At 42.5% G+C, this 19,664-nt stretch overlaps 2 protein-coding genes and 1 long non-coding RNA gene across 3 annotated transcripts; 2 read left to right on the top strand and 1 right to left on the bottom strand.

Moving 5' to 3' along the window:
• Positions 1-1,586: 1,586 nt before the first annotated feature.
• On the bottom strand, positions 1,587-2,552 carry LOC124706286. The gene is made up of 3 exons (XR_007004382.1): positions 2,454-2,552; positions 1,865-1,934; positions 1,587-1,638 (listed from the first exon to the last, which is right to left on the bottom strand). It is a non-coding gene; the product is annotated as an uncharacterized LOC124706286 (long non-coding RNA).
• An 8,707-nt stretch (positions 2,553-11,259) lies between these two features.
• LOC124707306 (ras-related protein Rab7) lies at positions 11,260-14,038 on the top strand. Its single transcript, XM_047238966.1, has 7 exons — positions 11,260-11,392; positions 11,498-11,524; positions 11,642-11,741; positions 12,859-13,005; positions 13,083-13,163; positions 13,245-13,390; positions 13,699-14,038. Exons 1-7 carry the CDS (start codon positions 11,340-11,342, stop codon positions 13,763-13,765), a joined length of 621 nt encoding a protein of 206 aa, XP_047094922.1. The 5' UTR covers positions 11,260-11,339; the 3' UTR covers positions 13,766-14,038.
• Positions 14,039-16,141: 2,103 nt separating this feature from the next.
• LOC124648441 lies at positions 16,142-16,862 on the top strand. Its single transcript, XM_047188211.1, has one exon. The coding sequence runs from the start codon at positions 16,142-16,144 to the stop codon at positions 16,706-16,708; it is 567 nt and encodes a 188-aa protein (XP_047044167.1). The 3' UTR covers positions 16,709-16,862.
• Positions 16,863-19,664: the final 2,802 nt, after the last annotated feature.

Here is a 19,664-nt window from a genome sequence, read left to right as displayed (position 1 = left end):
AATCAAGTCATAATTTAAATCATAAGGTTTACCTTATTTTAATATTAAGAATTAACTTGAAATTTAAGTACTTTAATATCTTGCGGACACATCATTCTATCAAGGTGCCATAGTAAGATATGACAATTTAGTACGATTTCGCACTAATATTTTCAGTTTTTATGTTTTTGTATAAGCTCCTCCACTAAATTATGGTTATTGTACCAAAAGAGGGAGCATTGTAAAAGAAACATGAAAGGATAATTACTAATTTCAAGATAAATGTATCTACTTCAAGACAAAAGAGTTGATACCACATTTTTTATGGTTAGAAGTGTCAATTTTGAAAGCATATCTGATATTGGGTTATGTGTGCGCTTCCACTTTTACGTTCTGATCGTGCTTGATGTACTAATATTATTGTTAGGAAAAACACGGTGAAAGACATATTGGTGGTTCTCTTGAATCTTGTTCTACTAACGAAGAATATTTGAACCAAGCAGTTGCAGGCATTATGAAAAGTATTTATGTTGTAGCATGTAACCAAACAAAATGACATACAATGGAAGACCTTTAAAAAAATTGAAGTGTAGTCTCAAGTATCAAATAAGTGATATAGTAATGATATAAATAATAGGTAGGATTCAAAGCATCGCATTCCCTTTGGAAATGAATCGCACTTCTGTTGAATGTAAGATCAATTCCCAAATTACTCATTTGGGCAGTATTCGTGCAGGTGAGTGCCTATTTGAAACATATTCGTGTAGCTGAGTGCCAAGCTGAGTGCTAGAATCGATATGGAATTAGAAAGGGTGTGTCACTTACGCATATACGAGGGTTGGTCCTAAAATGATTGGGATAATCGGCTCCTTGTTCTCCGTTGTCTTGAGAAGAGAATTCTAATTATTTTGTAATAGAGGTAAATAAATTAGTGGTGGTTATTAATTTTCGAGGCACATACTATAACCAATAATGCAAGGAAATAGAAAAAATGTCCCTAACGCCACTTGGGATAATGGTCCAATTTTCATACTGGCTCCATATAAGAAGGATTGAGATCAAAGCAGCTCCATATAAGAAATGGATTGAGATCAAAGCGTCCCCTAGAAAAAATAATGAAATCTCCTAAGCGGAATGATATAAAATTATTCATCTTGCATCACCACACTCCTTCCGCTTGACAGACGATCAACCAGATCCAGAGGATGAACATAGATCATAGAATACTCATGGGAAGGAGAAACTTCATAACTCCATAGCTCTTGGAGCGCATGCTTCCGACAAGTTTAAATGGTTCAACATTTCTAGCATATTTTTCGGCTTGTCACATACACATATGGAATCGGCATGACGCACCGAATGCTTAGCACACTCATGGATTGAGGATGGTAACATGCTCCACCCTTTGAAGCATGTGGTATGGTGAAGGAACAAGCAACATCTCCACTATTTCACAAATGTTAATAAGCCATCTGAAAAAATTATTGCCCTTATAGTTTGCTACAAATAAGAATACATGGAAAACTCATTTGCTTCATTTGCCACAACTGAGTCAAATAATCATGCAGCGGCGAGACGGCGAACAGTGGCAGGATGCAGTATCTTGTTGCTTGATACTATCTTTCTACTATCTTTTTTGAACAAGGCCACTAAAGTAATCTGCGAGAATAGATATACGGATAAGAAACTAAACACAGAGCAATCATAGAAATGGGTAGCCAACAACAACAAAATTCTAAACGGGTAACCATAAAAATTTATTTGAATCATACAATCCCCGTAGGCAAGGCTGATGGAGTTCAGAAAAATAGCTCAGCTCAGATTTGTACATGTACACTTCATGAGTAAACCTAGTAGATAATACAAAATATCACAGGCTGCTCACCATGGTATTGAAACGAGTATTGGTCCATTCCCAACTTGAACCTAAAGCTACATATGGGTAAGTTGAAGGCCTGAAGCAAACAAGGCATAAATCAATAATATGATGCTTGTTCCAGTAAGCAAACAAGACAAAAAAAACTAAACTAAATACTCTTTTTATTGGTTTCATGTGAGAGCCAACTCCTACAGTTCTGTTTTATTCCCATAGAGCAGAGATGTCATCAGAGTTATTTAACTAACCGGTTAATACATAGCAAGTATAGGCAACCAATAAGACTAAGCATTATGCTATTAAAATGGGAATATATATCAATTATGGTGATTCAAAAGATTTTCCTCATCTACAGAGAACAGAACCTTAACCATATCAAGAATATTTCTAGTGATGGATCTCCGTTTGCACAAAACAAAATGATAATAGCGTGGGTGGGAATAGTTTCTCCATCAAGATTACCTATTTATCCAAGGGGTTTCCTAATAAAGGTTTAGTTTTGTATCAAAATCCTACCTTTCAGGTACAAGCATACATCTATAAAATTTATGAAATTCAAAAGAGAAGCATAAAAGCAGTATTACTCAGGGAGCATGACCTGGCTGGGCCGACTTATCGAGCTGCAACACATGCCGTTGTGTCACCCCAACCAACGGCATATCTTCTCCGAATGAATAGTGAATAAAATGTCATTGGACCAGATAGCAAAATAAGTAGTTCAATACTAAGAATTGGTTGTAAAGGGGAAACACAGGTTCAGTAGTATTTCACAGAAAAAGCAAAAGCACCTCCAAGAACGAAAGAAAATAAACCTCGATATTCGGTTGTACATTTTGACATGGGCACACGGCCTCAGCTTCGTTTCTCCTTCCACCATTTCAAATCCACCAAGACCGTCCAAATTCCTTACAACAAAGCTTTATTATCCCAAGCATAAATAGACATACCAGGCATCACCGAACTACTGCTCAAGGATGTGCTCTTCCTCTTCTCTCGCACATCTATACTTGACGCCTTGATGCCCGAGTAGTCCAATTACACTGACCAGTAATCCTCCATGCTCCTGTAAGACTTGTTTCTCATTATAAGCATGCATGTGTTATATCAAAAATAAGCAAGGACAAACCAACCAACCCAACACGGAAAAACCACATAACTCAGTATGAGCAAAATAATCATCTAAGGGGCGAAAAGAACATAACACAAGGGGGCGGCCACCGGACATAGTCCTGTATAGCCAAAATAGCAATTCTCAGAACCATAGAATTCTGCACATGTATCATATATAATTCATGGATCAGCAGTGTGGCTTCTTCGTAGAATATAAATGCGAAGAGAACAAGCAAGACAAATAGTACAATAGGGCTCTGCATATCATGGATCAGAATCAATGAATTCCCACCTTGTAATAATCAAGCTCTCTAAAAAGTAACATGTGTGAATGGTTATGTGTGAATGGTTCGACAGGTAAGGATGGTTGCTCATGTTCTTGCCAAGAGGATAAATTTCAGGCTATCAGTGTGCCACCAGGATCAATGAAGAACTCTGAAGAGTCACCAAAACTTGCAAAATGTGGCTCCGTTTTCAAAGTACTACATAGCCTTGTTGTCAACAATGAGCTCACCAAGTGGCTCGAATAGGCTTTAGCAATGGAAGATCTTAAATGTCATGTACTCCATCCGTTCCTTTTTAATTGACTCGAATTTAGTACAAACTTATACTGAATCTGAGTCAATTGAAAAAGAACGGAGGGAGTATTAGTTTTCATGTAGCTGGAACACATGTAGAGGAATCAAAGCTTCTGAGTTGATTTACCTCAAGCTACCTTAGCCCTTGTATTTGTCATCAGAGTAAACTTGAGTCTCTAGGGTCCAACCAGGTCATCAGGTCATCACATAATCAAAATTGAAATTCCAGTGTCCAACTCCTCACTGCATAAAACCTGAAGCGCTCACACCCAAACAGCATGTTCGACCTGCACATGGTCCATAGTAACAAAACCACTTCAGAGCCGCAATGACATAGGGAAGAGTTGAACCAATTTATAGCCAACACATGAAAAATTGGCACGCAAACACTATCTTTCAGAAAAGCTCAACTTCATGATATGGGAAAGTTCAGCCAAGAAACAACAACAAAGATATTATTTCTATTAGCTGGCAAAGAAGCCATCAGAAGCAAAATGAAAGACCCCCATAATAAATATAGATTGGACGCATCTGAGTAGCTGGCCTCATATTCAATTAATTTCTAAAAACTAAAAATGCAAATTTTAATACCAACTCGAACTTTTTGCAATTTTTATATATAAATTTACTACAATAGAGAGAAACAAAGTACCATATTTGTTCCTTTTAAGGATAAATCTATTTTATAAAAAACAATAGAAAGAGGCACATTGGTGTGCATCTCGCTGGTCATCCGCACCATACATCGGTGTGCATGTCGTGCAAGCATATAAACGCCCCATATTATCTATCTTCTCTCACCAAGCCAATTGCAACAACAACGATCAAGATATGCACAATTTACTAAAATGCACCCAGTGAATTTAAGTAATACATTAATTCTCTAAGAACTACACAATAATTCTTTCACTGCAATCCAATCAAGTAAGATATATGTGTCTGTATAAGGGTACCATGTTACTCAACAGGATTCAGTTGAACAAAAAATAAGAACAGAAAGTAGGCAGGCAAATGGTCGTGGTAGAAGCACAGGTACAAGCATAATTATTCCAGCTTCATAAGTTCCTAGCATATTCATTTCTTTAGTCAGCCCAAAGCATATATTTAAATGCAGAGAATACAAAAAAATTATCAGTACCGAAATCAGAGGCCAGGCCATCTGAATAAGCCTTCGCTGAAATATTAATGAATTCAGAGATACGCCAAAACTATGCTCTCAATTACATGATAAAACATAAGCAGACTTCCAATTATTACAATAGTTAAGTGATAATAAGGTAGTAGGATAAATAAAAAAATATTGAAGCCAAATCCACCACAGAATTAGCAGCATTGACGGAACAATGAAAAAAAAATGAAAAAAAGGACTTGGGAGAGGTCAAGTGGACAGAATGATACCAAAACATGAAACCTCTCTCTCTCATGGCGGATTCATCATTCGTGGAGACCTGCAGGTCCACATCCCCTTGTCAATGTCAACAAAGCTGAAATTTTTGTAACTTGCTACCAATAATGAATACAAGGAGAACATGGAAGATTTAGTGCAATAAATATGAAACATGAATTTCCCAACTATACAGATTATTACATGGCCTGGACAAGTATGATGTCTGAGGCCGTACCGATCCTTCCAATAATATCTAGTTAATTTTTTTTGGAAATGCCTCGATAAAAAACTCCCAGCAAATGAGACCAGGAACAAAAGGATAGAAGAAAGTGGAAACAATATACCTTCAAATATATGGCTTACTCAAGTTTTTGAATATCCCTTTACTCCTCTTCAGCTGCAGCTACCACAATCTCCTTATCTCTAAAGGCAAAGAGTACAGAATAAGCGTAACACCTGATGCTTGGGAGCAGCAGAATAGTGAAACATCACATTCACTATGAACTAAATTTCCCGATGGAACCTATATTGTAACGCAGATAATATTAGTTCTTCTCATCATTTTTAAAAAGAAAATACTGAGAAAACTCACTATCTGGAATTAGAGTACATGTAGCCTAAGCATCTTTAAAAAATTTGCAGCAGTTCAGAGGATAAAGAAAAATAATGAAGACCTCACATTTATTTATCCAGGCCTATGTTTTAGTCACCATATTCTTATAAATAAAAGAAGAATTGCACTTTCTAAATTAGCAATAATTGAGCATATTGTCTCATATCACAGGGAATAATTATCACTGCAGACCAGCTGCACAATTACAAATAAATTCAACGCGGGAGAGATGACTTATACCTTTCCTGCGATGTTACCAACCACAACTCTCTGAGCGTTACGAAAGTCAGCGGCCATGCTTCCATGAGTACAAAAGAAAAGAAGAACAGAGGAACTATGTCAAGCAAAAATCATGTAGAAGCAAAACCTGGAAGGCGCAAGATATATGCAACTACTTACAAAGAACAAACGGTAGGCTGGATCACATTGGTTTAGAGAGATGATAGATGCGGATAAATTCCGTTGCTGGTTACCTTTTTCATTCCTTCATTTTGTTCTGAACTCGGGGACTCCTTAGAAGGGAGCGCGGATAAAAATGAGGTTCATGCGCATATCAAAAGCTTTTCCTGGTACCTCCATGTGTATCTATGAAAAATTGCAGCAAAGAATGTGGAAAACCAAATCAATTATAAGAAAAGGAAGAATGTTACAGAAAATAAGAATATGCATTGGCAGTGAAACATAGAATGATATGCACAAGGAAAATACACATGATGCTACCAAATAAAGTATCCTTGTACTACCTGAGAGAGTGAGAGGAGACCTCACATAGATAACATGCTCCCAAATTGGCAGTGAAACATAGAATGATATGCACAAGGAAGAAGCACCAATGTAAAATACCATAGTTTTAGGGTGGTAAATGGCACATAGGGTAGGATGTACCCAAATTGGCATCGACAAAAGGGAAAAATCTACCAATGTAAGAACTTAAAAACTCAATGTCACGTTAGTTATGCATATCATTAAATGGACAAAATATTAGTGAAAAACGATACTGTACGCAGAACAATTAGAAAATATACTCACACGGCCGTCAAACAACCAGAAAGTCTATGCAGATCAATAGACTTGAATTAAAACCAACAATAGATGAGAGTATAAACTACCAAGTCTATCCACAACGTTGCTTTAACATTACTTACCAACTTCACTTACTCTGTTGGCTGATGGGTAACAAATAGAGTAATAAACCACTATGAGGCTAGGGGAGAAATTCTCACACCACCGGAACATGTGCACCACTTCATAGGCAATATGAGCAGTAAGCTGTTGTGATATCTGAACAATAGCTTCAATCACTCGCCTACAGTACTGAAATATGCTGCACGGTTACTATAGGAGCAGCTCTTTGAAAATACCTAAAAGTATCAATAATGCCACATGTCAGCTTGCCTGGTACTGTTTTAGGAGGAAAAGGCATAAGCTAGAAATATATGTACAAAAAAGAATCTAAAAATCCCATTTATATACAAAAAGAAGCTAAAACCCCACAATATATTATTAGTAATATTTCCAATATTTTTGCAGCCTGTGGAGCATGACTGTACCACCCCTATAAAACACCCCTATAAAATGTTGTACCAACATAAAGATAAATGTAGACAGGATTAAAAAAAAAGTGGGGGAACTTACATGCACACTGGATAAATGAGATCACGAGAAGAGGCAGTGAATTAGTAAATTATCAAGCACCAAACACTATTACAAAGATAGACAGTGAATTAGTAAATTATCCAAAATTAGCACTCATTGTTTACAAATCTGAACCAAATTTGAATTGAAGAAATTAACAAATAAGAGAACAGATTCACCAACACAAGATAGTTAAATTATTCTATTTATGAACATTGCGATTAGTAGAATACAATACAGAGAAATTCTAAGTGACTACCAAACCAAGACAATCTTTCGAACACTCATCCTGACAGAGAAACATTCAAATGACCTCTGAATAGTAACCATAGATTTTAATTTATTTGCATTACCATGTGAAAACTAATATAAACTGGGAGTATTTGACATCCTTGAACAACCACACATGCAGCACCTATGAATGGTGAAGCAGATTTAGAGCAATCATGACTCAAGCAGTAGACTGTTTGACCATAATGCAATTTTTAAGTATCACCCATCTCTACACTAACCATGTAAAGCTGTGTGTAAATTAAGGTTCACATAATTACCAGTGATATATATCCAGTTTTTATTGAGAGGGTTTCATGCCCGTGGATAAAGATTATTTCCCGGCTCTGAATTGAGATGAAAACAGGAGGAATGCTACTGCTGGAGTGGCCTATACTGCATCGTGCCGGACATTATTCAACTATCAGCAACCACTGCACGTGAATTCCAGGTGGCGTACACAAACCACCCATGGGGAACAATCGTAATAAATGGGCTACTGAAAAAACTGAGGAGCATATTCTAAAGTATAGAATGTTACCTGATAGCACATTCATTAGCTGCTACAACTGCAGGTAGTGAAATTTCTAATAAAGAGCTGAACGATCTGATAATTCTCACTTTTGGGCTGCTTCAGATAACATTTAAGTGATGATATCATTAGGATCTCTGTTCCAATTATCCTAAACATGCTGCTCCTTGAATCTTCCTCTTCTCAACTTGCACTGGGAAGAGAAGCAACAACCATTGGAGGCGTACATGTGACCTGCTTGAAGCCTCCATTAGAGGCATTGATGTTGTCGTCATCTAACCTACAGACCATATGGAATTATATCCATGACAAACATACATCAGATCCATGTATTAAACTTGAATCCAGATAGACACACATCTAGCAGTAGCCCACAATGGCGACAACACACAACACACATCTAGCAGAACACAGATCCATGCCCTTCATCTTGCAGAAGCACACACACATCAGGAAGTAGCTCACAACGGCAACAACACAAGCACACTACCATATACAATCGACAACAGACAGAGAGAGAGGAAGCAGGAGCTCACTTGTGTGATGGAGATGAGAACGCCCTGAGAATGAGGGGCACAGGCGACGTGCATGTCCCCATGGCTAGTGGACGAGCTGCACGGGCGCAGCGAGCTCCCGCGGTTTGTCGCCCTTCTTTGCACCGCCAACCACCGCGGGGAGATGAAAGGAAGCCACCAGCGGGAATCCACTGGCGCCGCCGGGGCCCTCGTCCAGGACCCGCTCCTGCAGCACCTCCTCTCGTCCGCCATGGTGGCTGTCCCGTCCGGCGCCGTTTGCTCGCCGCTGAACTGCGCCGGCGAGCTCTCGGGAAAACGACGAGCAACGGTGGCGGCTCCGGCAGGAGGATTGGCGGGGAGGTAAGGCTCGTCGATGCGCGGGCGAGCAGCGATCGAGACGGGCGGGAAATGGAGGCGGCGCCGGATCTGAGCGCCCTGTCGGTGCTGACGCTGCAGGCGGACCTCCTGCAGCTGCCGCCGGAGATCCCAGATAATCGCTCATCCTCTGTGTTCAGACTATGAAGGTAGTAACCTAGACTAGTAACATGACATATGACCAGCCTAAGCCCCACATATAAGTTAGTACAGACTATGAAGGTAGTAACCTAGACTAGTAACATGACATATGCTAGTAGTCTAAGTTACTCCCCACTATGACCAGCCTAAGCCCCCAGATAATCGCTCATCCTCTGTGTTCATTTGTAATGAGGAAGATCCTAATAATCACCTAATTATTGTTGTTGTAAAGTGCAATCTACCTAAGTATAAAAAGTGCTTGGCCACCAACTTCCAAATCTATGCATAAGGGTTTCATTATATACCGCACCAATCTTCAGTTGATGTGTATATTGTTCTCATCTCAATATACCACTCCGTCTTCACCAGAGTAAGTATAGCAACCAAGGTTTTACGTCAAATTTCATCTCAACAGGTTGGTATCATTAGCTTAGTCCAATAAGTAGGTGGTACTCTACAATTAATTCAAGAAGGTTTGACGTCAACCTTCACTTGATGTGAGTAATGTTTTCATTCAATATAAAACTTCATCTTTGCCGGAGTATGCATAGCAAGTTAAGTTTGTCGTTCAGTGTAAAAAAAAAAGTTATGTTTGTAGTTTCACTATTAGGAGCATAATGTTTAGGATATTGCTGAATTGAACCGCACGGTAGTGAACATACTCCAATCCCTCCTAGACTCCACTATGCATAAACACCCACTCAAATCGAGTACGTCAATTTAACCGCCAAACTAAAATGTTTTGTTCCTGGTCCCTAAGGATCATCTTAGACCTTTATCGACCTTCATAACCTTTACCGCCAAACAAAAATGGTTTTTAGCGAGCCTCATTGCACACACTATTTTTCCTTTTGCCATGTGGCATGTGCCACATGTATCTCATTGGGGGAGCAGAGGAGTACAAATATCTCCAAATAAGTATAAAAGTGGATCTTTTACATTAATTCAGCGTGAGATAGAATTGAACCGAGCACATGACAATATTTATATTGCTTCTATAAACACTGAACTCTATTTATTTAGGTGGTGAGCTCTTGCCTTTCTTTGAGCAGTTTTATACACAACACCATGCGTGTGATCTAGATTGACCAACCATGTACAGCAATCATACCAGTCCATGCATCATATGCAAAAAAAAAAAAACTACGTTAGCTAGGCATGGTAGGCCTCAGGAATATTGATATGAGATACATTCAGTCATATGGTAGATAGATCCGAGAGTTTGGTTTCACTCCATGCACACACTCATTTTATACGATATCCACTTTTGAAATTAGCGCTTTTCTTTGTACTAGATATCATCAACGCCTAACATGGCACCTGTGTTTGCATAAACACCCGCTCAAATCAAGTACGTCAATTTAACCGCAAATCCTGTGTTGAGGAGGCTCTGCTGAATCACACATGGATCAATGACGTGGGGACGGGACTAGGTCCGCAAGGATGTCTGGAGTGCCTACTGGTGTTGGCGCTGGTTAGTGCAGCCACCATTGTCGAGAATGCTCCCGATATCTTCAGGTGGCCTTGGTCACTACTCTGCGCAATCGACTTACAGGATGTTGTGGCCAGGGGGATGAGAGGTTCTCTGGGGCCGTTTGTGTTTGGAAGAGCTGGGCTCCGCTTAAGTGCAATTTTTTTGCCTGGCAAGGCAGGATGTGGACTTCGGACAGGCGCATGAGACATGGGCTCCAGGATGGTTTTGTTCCTGGTCCCAAGAATCAACTTAATTAGACCTATATCGACGTTAGTATCGTTGGATTTTCATCGTGATCTGTGAGAGTTGCACATGAGTTGCAATTGTCCATGGAATTGCAACTGCAACCAAACTCCCTGTTTTGCATATTAACGGCACGAGAGTCAACTGAAATTAGGTGATGTGAACCCAATTCTTGGTTGGCGGAGAATTGGTCATGATTTGTGAGAGTTGCACATAAGTTACAATTCTTGGTTGCGGAGAACTGGTCGGTCGCGTCCTAGGTTAGAATGTTTTTTGCACAGATTGTTTTCCCAGAAGTTAAAATAGGTTTATCAGCAGCAAAAAGATAGTAATCGGAGGATTTACTTTAAACACAAATCAAGCCAAACTTCGATCCTAATTTTCAGGCGAGGAACAAATGGTGGGTTCAGATTCGTAAACAAATCGGAAGAAGTTGTACGCGTCCGATCGCAGTGGCCCAACGTGTTGTCGCCACCTCACGACCCTCTCTCTAGGCTGTTCCGTCTCCCCTACCACGCGCCGCGCCAGCTCAGCTCTTTCGTCTCGTCTCGCCTCTCCTCTCCCCTCCCCAGTCCCCTCCGGCGATCGGCCGCCCCGCGCGCTAGATCCCGATGGCCTCGCGCCGGCGCACCCTCCTCAAGGTCATCATCCTCGGCGACAGCGGGTGAGCACTTCGGATCTCTCTCTCTTCCCCCCCGCGCGGTTTCCGCGGAGCTCGTTTCCTCGATTCGTCGCTGACTTTTCCCCCACCTTGTTTCCTGCGATCTAGGGTTGGGAAGACCTCCTTGATGAACCAGTATCCTCAGATTCGTGCTGAGATGCGATAATTGCGTCGAGTTATTATCTCTTTAACATGGGGTTTGCTGCTGTACCTGTATTGGCTTGTGTTTCCTTGAGCTTTGATCTAATTCAGATATGTGAACAAGAAGTTCAGCAACCAGTACAAGGCCACGATCGGCGCCGATTTCCTCACCAAGGAGGTGCAGTTCGAGGACAGGCTCTTCACTCTACAAGTAAGGTTTCCACGCCCTGGTCGTTGCCCTCGTCATGCTCACTGATTAGTTCCACTGCTAATTGGCGTGATCTCCATTAGCTACTGTACTGCTCCTCAATGGTTAAAACTCGTATTACCAGAAGAATATGTTTCCTCTTCATCGTAGCTGATGTTGCATGACTAGTTCTGTTTTTGTTTATGTAGTTTACTTTCACATGTCATGCTGCTCTGTTGATTTTGTTTCACCTTAGGTGTACATGAATAAGTTTAGTTTCTACAAGCATCATACTGTGGACACTCATATAGTGTTTTCTTTGAATGAAAATAAATGCAACATCTAATTTTACAAGCGAACCTTTCCTATAAAGGTCAATTTCATTCAATAATTCACTAGCGTGTAAGTATTATACTCCTTTATCTTGGCATGATGTTACTCTGAACTAGCCTTGGGCCTTTTTTTTCCCATACGAAGCAACAAAGTGCTCCAGGTTCCACTATCAGAGATAACGGAACAAAGTTATGATTCAAAACCCCCAGGGGCAAAAGAAAAGTAAAAGAAACAGAAAAAAAGGAGATTTCTGACCGACTTGCTTCATTTTGCCTACACACCAAGCATAGACTAAGCAAGTTCAAAGACAAACTACTGAGCAAAGGATCAGAGCGCAATTTTAACCTCCACCAAGCCAACTAACAGTCCACAAACTAACAGACGAGCCAGATCAAACCAGAACTAAAGTAGACTTTTACATAGATTCTCATGTCTTTTATTTCGTATCCAAAGTCAGAACTAGCCTTGGGCCTTTGACAGCATAAATATTGTTATTTGTTATTGTTTGGCCCTAAGCCATTATATTCTACAAAATACGGGGCGCTACAGTCTTTTTATACCATGGAAGTGGTACAGTTTCAATGCTAATTCAGGTATTCTAAATGACAAACCATTTTTTACCTGACTTCCTTGTGTTTCGATTGATTCCTGTTAAAGCACAATTTCGGGTGGATACATAAGAAATCTATCTTTTGGGCTTTACTGGTATCTGTGTTACTGTACGTTTTGCACAATCAATCTATCATTCCTCTAGTGTGTTCGATAATCACTGTATCTTATGACGCTTAACCATATATATTCTTTGTAGATATGGGATACAGCTGGCCAGGAAAGGTTTCAAAGTCTAGGTGTTGCATTCTACCGTGGAGCAGATTGCTGTGTTCTAGTTTATGATGTTAATTCCATGAAATCGTTTGATAACCTGAACAACTGGCGCGAAGAATTTCTAATTCAGGTGAATTGTTTTTCATAATTCATCAACAGTCTAGAGTCATGTTATATCTGTCTCACCTTGGGTGTTTACTTTCACAGGCTAGCCCATCAGACCCTGATAACTTCCCTTTTGTTCTACTGGGTAACAAAGTAGATATAGATGGTGGAAACAGCCGTGTGGTAATTATCACTGCTAGCTATATGTCTTTTCTTTCCCAATAAACAGTTTGTCTGCAGATAAGTAAATTCCTTTGATTCCAGGTCTCTGAGAAGAAGGCGAAAGCATGGTGTGCCTCAAAAGGGAACATCCCATACTTTGAAACTTCTGCCAAGGATGGATTAAACGTGGAAGAGGCTTTCCAGTGTATAGTAAAGAATGCTCTGAAGAATGAACCAGAGGAAGAGTTGTAAGCACAGTTTTTCTTACTTTTCTATTCTTTAGTAAAGTGCCAAGTGAATATCGTTTATTACATAACAAACTGTATTAGATAACAGAGCATAATAATAAGATGAATAATATTTGAAATACCAATAGTTCTTTTCATTTCCTTTTTTAGTTTCACATAGACATTAGGTCCTTAGAGTTTTATAGGCAGATAGATCGCCTCCCTTGTGAGGTGCTATTTTTTGTAGGGGACTTTTATCTTTGGATAGTTCTGGGACTAACATCAGTTATCTTTTTATTTCATAATCTCACGTAAATGCACTTTTGAAGGTATATGCCGGACACCGTGGATGTGGTGGGTGGCAACCGGGCTCAGGGATCATCAGGATGCTGTTAGAACATGAGGACCACAACTGTCATTCTATCCTCTTGACATTACTGTATCTCCATGATGACACCAGTATTTCATTTGTGACCTTTTTCGATCATCACCTCAAAAGTACCCAAGGAATGGTTGACGCATCTGTTCCGAGCTGTCAATTTGTGGATGCTGTGTAGTTTATCATCAGTAGCGTCATATCTTGTGAATACAGTCGGCGAAATAAGGGAAGTGTAAACTACAGTGCCTTCATTGTGGTTTTGTGTGAAAGAAACCTGAATTTGTTCTGTACCGAGTCAAATCTGTGTTGTGTGTTCCTCTCCTGGAATCTCTGTTCTGTGGTTCCTGGTATTTTACAGGAATTATATACACGCTACCAGGAAGTATGTGTCATGCTTTGACCCCCATGATGGAAGAAAAAATAAAGATAGTTGGAACAGATATGAAAATAGCTGGAAATCAGTAGTGGCAGGAGTTGTTTTAAACAACGTTTTTCTCTCCAAAGCGCGTCGTGTAACACTGAACTCGTCACCATCCTATAATAATCCTATAATAACTGTGGAATCCATCTGGACTCGCCTTAGAAATCCATGTGGAGCTCCGGTGCAATTGCCTGGACTCATCTTAGAAATGTGGGTGGAGTTCCGGTGCAGTTGCATGGCACCGTCATCTGTACTTCCAGTTCAGATGTTCATGAAATTTTACAGACAATACAAGCTTGTTGCCCAGGGTGTGCGGTGAGGATCGAGCTTCAAGGGTATCCCAAGGACTATGAAAAATGCAAAAGACGGGGAAGAGAAGGGTGGACATGATTGCCGACGATGGTGACTGAGCATTACACATTGTTGCTGCGCCACATCAACAATACTCGTCGGTCCAATCTAACAAAATGAAAAAAACATACTGTTGGGGTGGTAATTATGCCTCAGTTAAATTTTACTCACATATTCATGAGCTTATTAAGGTACCCAAGGTATATAAGTGGATTTGGCAATCTTCTTGCATCATGAAAATTAAGGTTTTTGCTTGGCTTTTATTGGTGGATCGTCTAAACACTAGAGACCTGCTGCAGCGTCGGCATTGGAATGTCACAGATGTTTATCACTGCGAATTATGTCCTATGCATGTGCATGAGGATAGGATACATCTCTTTTTTGAGTGTAATTTCAGTATCAGGATCTGGAACTATCTCCAAATTGAATGGGTGGCCAGTGATGATGTTCAGTTGATTATGGATCATGCTAGGAAGGAGTTTGCAAAGCCATTCTTTATGGAAGTACTCATGCTGACATGTTGGCACATCTGGATTATCAGAAATGGAAAGATTTTCCGACGTGAGAAGCCTACCTTTGCAAGGTGGAAGGCTGGTTTTCTACATGACATGTATGTATTGAGATATAGAATTAAGGTCAAACATAGAGAAGCTTTGTTAGATTGGATTAGGACTCTGCCTTAGAGTCTGGTTTCCTGTATAGGTAGGGTTTTTCTTCCTTTATCTCTCTTCAGTTTTGTACATAAGACCTTTTTTGCCTTCGAATAAAGTTTTGCTGTGGGGCTGTTGCCTCACAGTGGTTGGTCAAAAAAAAAACAAATGCTAAGATGGGGGAAACAAGTTATGGTATTTCCGTAGATTTTTTTTGTTACATAAATGTGGGCAATATGAACAAGTGAGCTAAAATGTGGAATTCACAACTGAAGAGATTAAGATGCCCACGGATAATAAAATTTCCGGGCATCAGTTGTCACTGCAGCTGTTCTAAACACGTTTATTGTCTCCAGAACGTGTCATGAAATTCGCTACTCCTAAATCGTCCTCATCCTGTGACAAGTGTGGATTTCATCTGGACTCAACTTATCCTACGGAAATCCAGGTAGAATTGCGCTGCAATTGCCTGGCACCGTCTTGTGACGATAATCCCGTCGTCCGTTGCGCCATGGAGCTGAACGGCGGGCCGGCCGGGAGGAGGAAGCTTCCGGTAGACAGAGTGGAAACAGGCCATCGGTCGGCACACACACTGTACTGGACCGGTATGCGCAGCGCCGGACGCGGCCCGCACACGCCACACCTGAACCCGACAGAAATAAAACAGGCGAACCCCATCAAACAGCACCTGTGATTGCCGACGCGACGCCGCCGTGTTGTTGGCTCCGAAGCCAAGCTAACCATTGCCCGCACGTTTTCCCTTCGCCTACAAACCAGGCTAGGCCTCCCTCCACGGAAAATTCGCTACGCCACGCCACCCCGTCGAATCGATGCCTTCGCCGGTATATAAACCGGCACGCGACGTCCGCAGCAGAGACATCAACGTTACGTAGGCCAGCACTTTGAGTTCTTGATCAGTTGATCATAGGTCCATAGCCGCCGAAAGCTTGAGGCGTGCCCATCGTGCAGCAATGCATATGGCGCCCGTGGCCCATGGCGCTCTGAGCGCGCGCGGCGTGCTCTCCAGCCGCCGGAGGTTCCCGCCATCTCCCGACGCCACCGCTGCCTCGACGGTGCGGTTCAGTACCCGTCGCGCCGGCGGGAGCAGAGCGATCCTCTGCCTCGCGCCGGGAGGCGGCGGCGAGCGGGAGGACCCCGCGGGCTCGCCGTGGGACGGCCGGCTGGTCGACGAGGGCATGGACACGCTGCGGCGGCGCATTCGGCAGGTCAGGGCCGAGTCCGACCCCGGCGACTACGAGGACGAGGATGAGGATCACGGCGGCGTCGACGGCGAGGGCCTCCTCCCGGGCGAGTGGACGGAGCTGGAGCGGCGGCACCACGCGAGCTACGTCGCGGGCGTGCGCGAGGCGGGCGGCGTCCTGCTGGCGCTGCTGGTGCGCTCCAGGCCGGGGCTCGGCGCGGGGGTCCTGGCGCTGGTGCTGCTCGGCGTGCCGGCCGCGGTGCTCCTCGTGTCCGCGGAGCTCATCACCCGGACCCTGGACTCCATCTCGGCCGCCGTGCTCAACGGCAGAATGTAGGAGTACATGGTTGTGTGCACCTTCTTTCTTTTTCCCTTCGTGCACGCCTTGATACCTATTCTTTTCTTTTCTTACACAAGAGTAAACGAATGCATTTGGGAACCGAGTATCGACTAGAAATAACCAAAATGTTACAGCCAATAGCAATGGCCTATGGATTATTCTCAAAGTTAGAAGAGCCATCCTTAAATCGTGAGCACGTTTAAGTCTTAGTCCTGTGAGATTTTCTTAGTCACATGAGAAAAATGGAACTATAGTTTAGATAGAAGGGTAAGTAACTCGTTTCAGTTGTTTTTTTTCTCTCGATAAAGACTATATATTAGTATCGCGAAGATACCGTATGCAGACAGCCATAAAAGAAGAAGAATTGCAATAAAGGAAAAGTCCCGCTATAATGATCACTTTCTTGTAGCAGCAGCACTAACACCACCAAGACACCACCAGAAATCTTCACCAAAAGTGACGCCTTCATGAAGGAAAGAGTGCGCAAGCGCTGTCGTCGTCTGATAAAAAATCTTAGGTGTTCACCCCGAAAAATGTCCTCGCTCACAAAACAATTAATGGCTTCAACAAGGTCATTGCCAGACACAACCAATTAATGCCAGGCATTGGATTTTTACCGTAAAAGGTAAGACCTTGAACTTCTCATGTGTCGTCGCCCCCACTTACGATGCCGCTGCTCCAAGACCCTAATCACCAAGCCAATTCCGCATGGCCACAAAAACTAGAACCACCATTGGTAGTCCACAGATCTCGTCTTCCATGACATTCTTCTCTAGCTGACTTCACCATGGAATAACAAAGCGTGCTCCATGATGGCAACAACAAGTAGAGCTTCGCATCATTCCTTCTCAGAAACCAACGGTCAGAGCAAAAAAAACACGAGTGTGAACGACCGAATACCACATGATCCCGCAATCTCCAGGCATAAATCGCCCAGTGGAGTTTGTCGGTGGAGCCTTTAGGAACACAACAATCTAGCAAGATCGATGGGGGCATGCATATGTCAGATCATCATCTTGGCGCGAGTTGGAACCCTAGGGACGACACCTTTATTCAAGTCAAGCTAGCAGTCGCCATACCACCCGCCAGCGCCCTGTTGGATCTGCCTCTTTGAGCCCCACAACGGAAGCCCAACATCGAGGAAGAAGGAAGCACATCATGGATGATATTCCGCTAGATCTGACCGTACCGCGCATCGAGGAGGGGATGGGCAGACAGTCGGCACCAAAATCAAGATCAAGGGATTCAGCCCCACTCGACCCCAGGCCTCAGCCACCGGTAAACGCGCCGATGTGGTCGACCTTCGTCACCACCATGGCCAGGGGAAACTCCCTAGCCGCTGCTCGATGATACGTCCAAAACGTATCTACTTTCCCGAACACTTTTGCTATTATTTTGCCTCTAATTTGTGTATTTTGGATGCAACTAACACGGACTAATGCTGTTTTCAGCAGAACTGTTCTGGTGTCTCGTTTTTGTGCAGAAATCCAACTTTCAGGAAAATCCTCGGAATTTATGCGAAAGGTCCTATTTTCCCAGAATACGACGGAGCCGGAAGGGCAAGCCGGGTGGGGGACGAGGGCCCCACACACTAGGCCGGCGCGGCCCAGGAGGGGCCCGCGCGGCCCTAGTGTGTGGCGGCCTCGGCTGGCCCCCGACGCCCTCTTTCGGACTACTTATTGCCTTTGACCTAAAAACGCACGGGAGGAAGTCGAAAATCGCGAGAAGACATCCAGTACGCCGCCACCGTCGCGAAACTCCGTCTCGGGACCAGAAACTCCGTTCTGGCACCTCGCCGGGATGGGGAATTGGAGGAGATCATCGCCATCATCATCACCGACGCCTCTCCATCAACCAGCCATGTTTCCCCCATCCATGTGTGAGTAATTCCCCGCTGTAGGCTGAAGGGGATGGTAGGGATTGGATGAGATTGGTCATGTAATAGTCATAAGATTGTTAGGGCATGGTGCCTAGTATCCGTAGATGTTACTTTTATGATATTGTTGCAACTTGTTATGCTTAATGCTTGTCACTAGGGCCCGAGTGCCATGATCTCAGATCTGAACATGTTATTGATTCATGAAGATATTCGTTGTTTATGATCTTACCTGCAAGTTGTATACACATGTCGATGTCCGGAACCCGAGGCCCCAAAGTGACAGAAATTGGGACAACCGAAGGGGAAGGCGGTGATGTGAGGACCACATGTGTTCACGGAGTGTTAATGCTTTGCTCCGGTACTCTATTAAAAGGAGTACCTTAATTTCCAGTAGATTCCCTAGAGGCCCGGCTGCCACCGGCTGGTAGGACAAAAGATGTTGTGCAAGTTTCTCATTGCGAGCACGTACGACTATAATTGGAACACATGCCTATTGATTGCTTTGTACTTAGACACCGTTTTATTATTATCTGCAAATGCCCCGCTTGATTGTTACATGAGTTTCTCTCATCCATGCAACGCCCGTTATCCGTCCCCGTGCCTACGTATTTTAATCCTGCTGTTTACTATAATCACTACTGCTGTCTCTCGTTACTCGCTGCTGTTATTTCACTATCTGCTATCGCTATAAAACTGTTACTATCGATAAACTCTTGCGAGCAAGACTGTTTCCAGTGCAGCTGAATTGACAACTCCGTTGTTAAGGCTTTCAAGTATTCTTTGTCTCCCCTTGTGTCGAATCAATAAATTGGGTTTTACTACCCACGAAGACTCGCTGCGATCCCCTATACTTGTGGGTTATCAAGACCGATTTTCCGGCGCCGTTGCCGGGGAGCATAGCTTTATTTGGAAGTTCACTTGGATTGATATTGTTCGCTGCAAATTCTCCATCATGGGTAAACCTCGCGATTCTAAAGTCGCCATATTACCATCCACTACAAGAAAAGGTACAACTCGAGTACCTCTGCTACTCTTGATTCACCATCTGTGATAAGTCAACTTGTTTCACCGCCA

Source organism: Lolium rigidum, chromosome 4, assembly GCF_022539505.1.
Source record: "Lolium rigidum isolate FL_2022 chromosome 4, APGP_CSIRO_Lrig_0.1, whole genome shotgun sequence".
Classification (NCBI taxonomy): domain Eukaryota; kingdom Viridiplantae; phylum Streptophyta; class Magnoliopsida; order Poales; family Poaceae; genus Lolium; species Lolium rigidum.
This window is presented reverse-complemented; position numbering and strand designations above follow the sequence as displayed.

Excerpts from the sequence above, each read along its gene's own strand:
- LOC124648441 (XM_047188211.1), top strand. The coding sequence starts at position 16,142 with ATGCATATGGCGCCCGTGGCCCATGGCGCTCTGAGCGCGCGCGGCGTG.
- LOC124707306 (XM_047238966.1), top strand. The coding sequence starts at position 11,340 with ATGGCCTCGCGCCGGCGCACCCTCCTCAAGGTCATCATCCTCGGCGAC. Across the intron at positions 13,006-13,082 it reads GCGAAGAATTTCTAATTCAG|GCTAGCCCATCAGACCCTGA; the intron begins GTGAATTGTTTT and ends TTACTTTCACAG. Across the intron at positions 13,164-13,244 it reads ATGGTGGAAACAGCCGTGTG|GTCTCTGAGAAGAAGGCGAA; the intron begins GTAATTATCACT and ends CTTTGATTCCAG.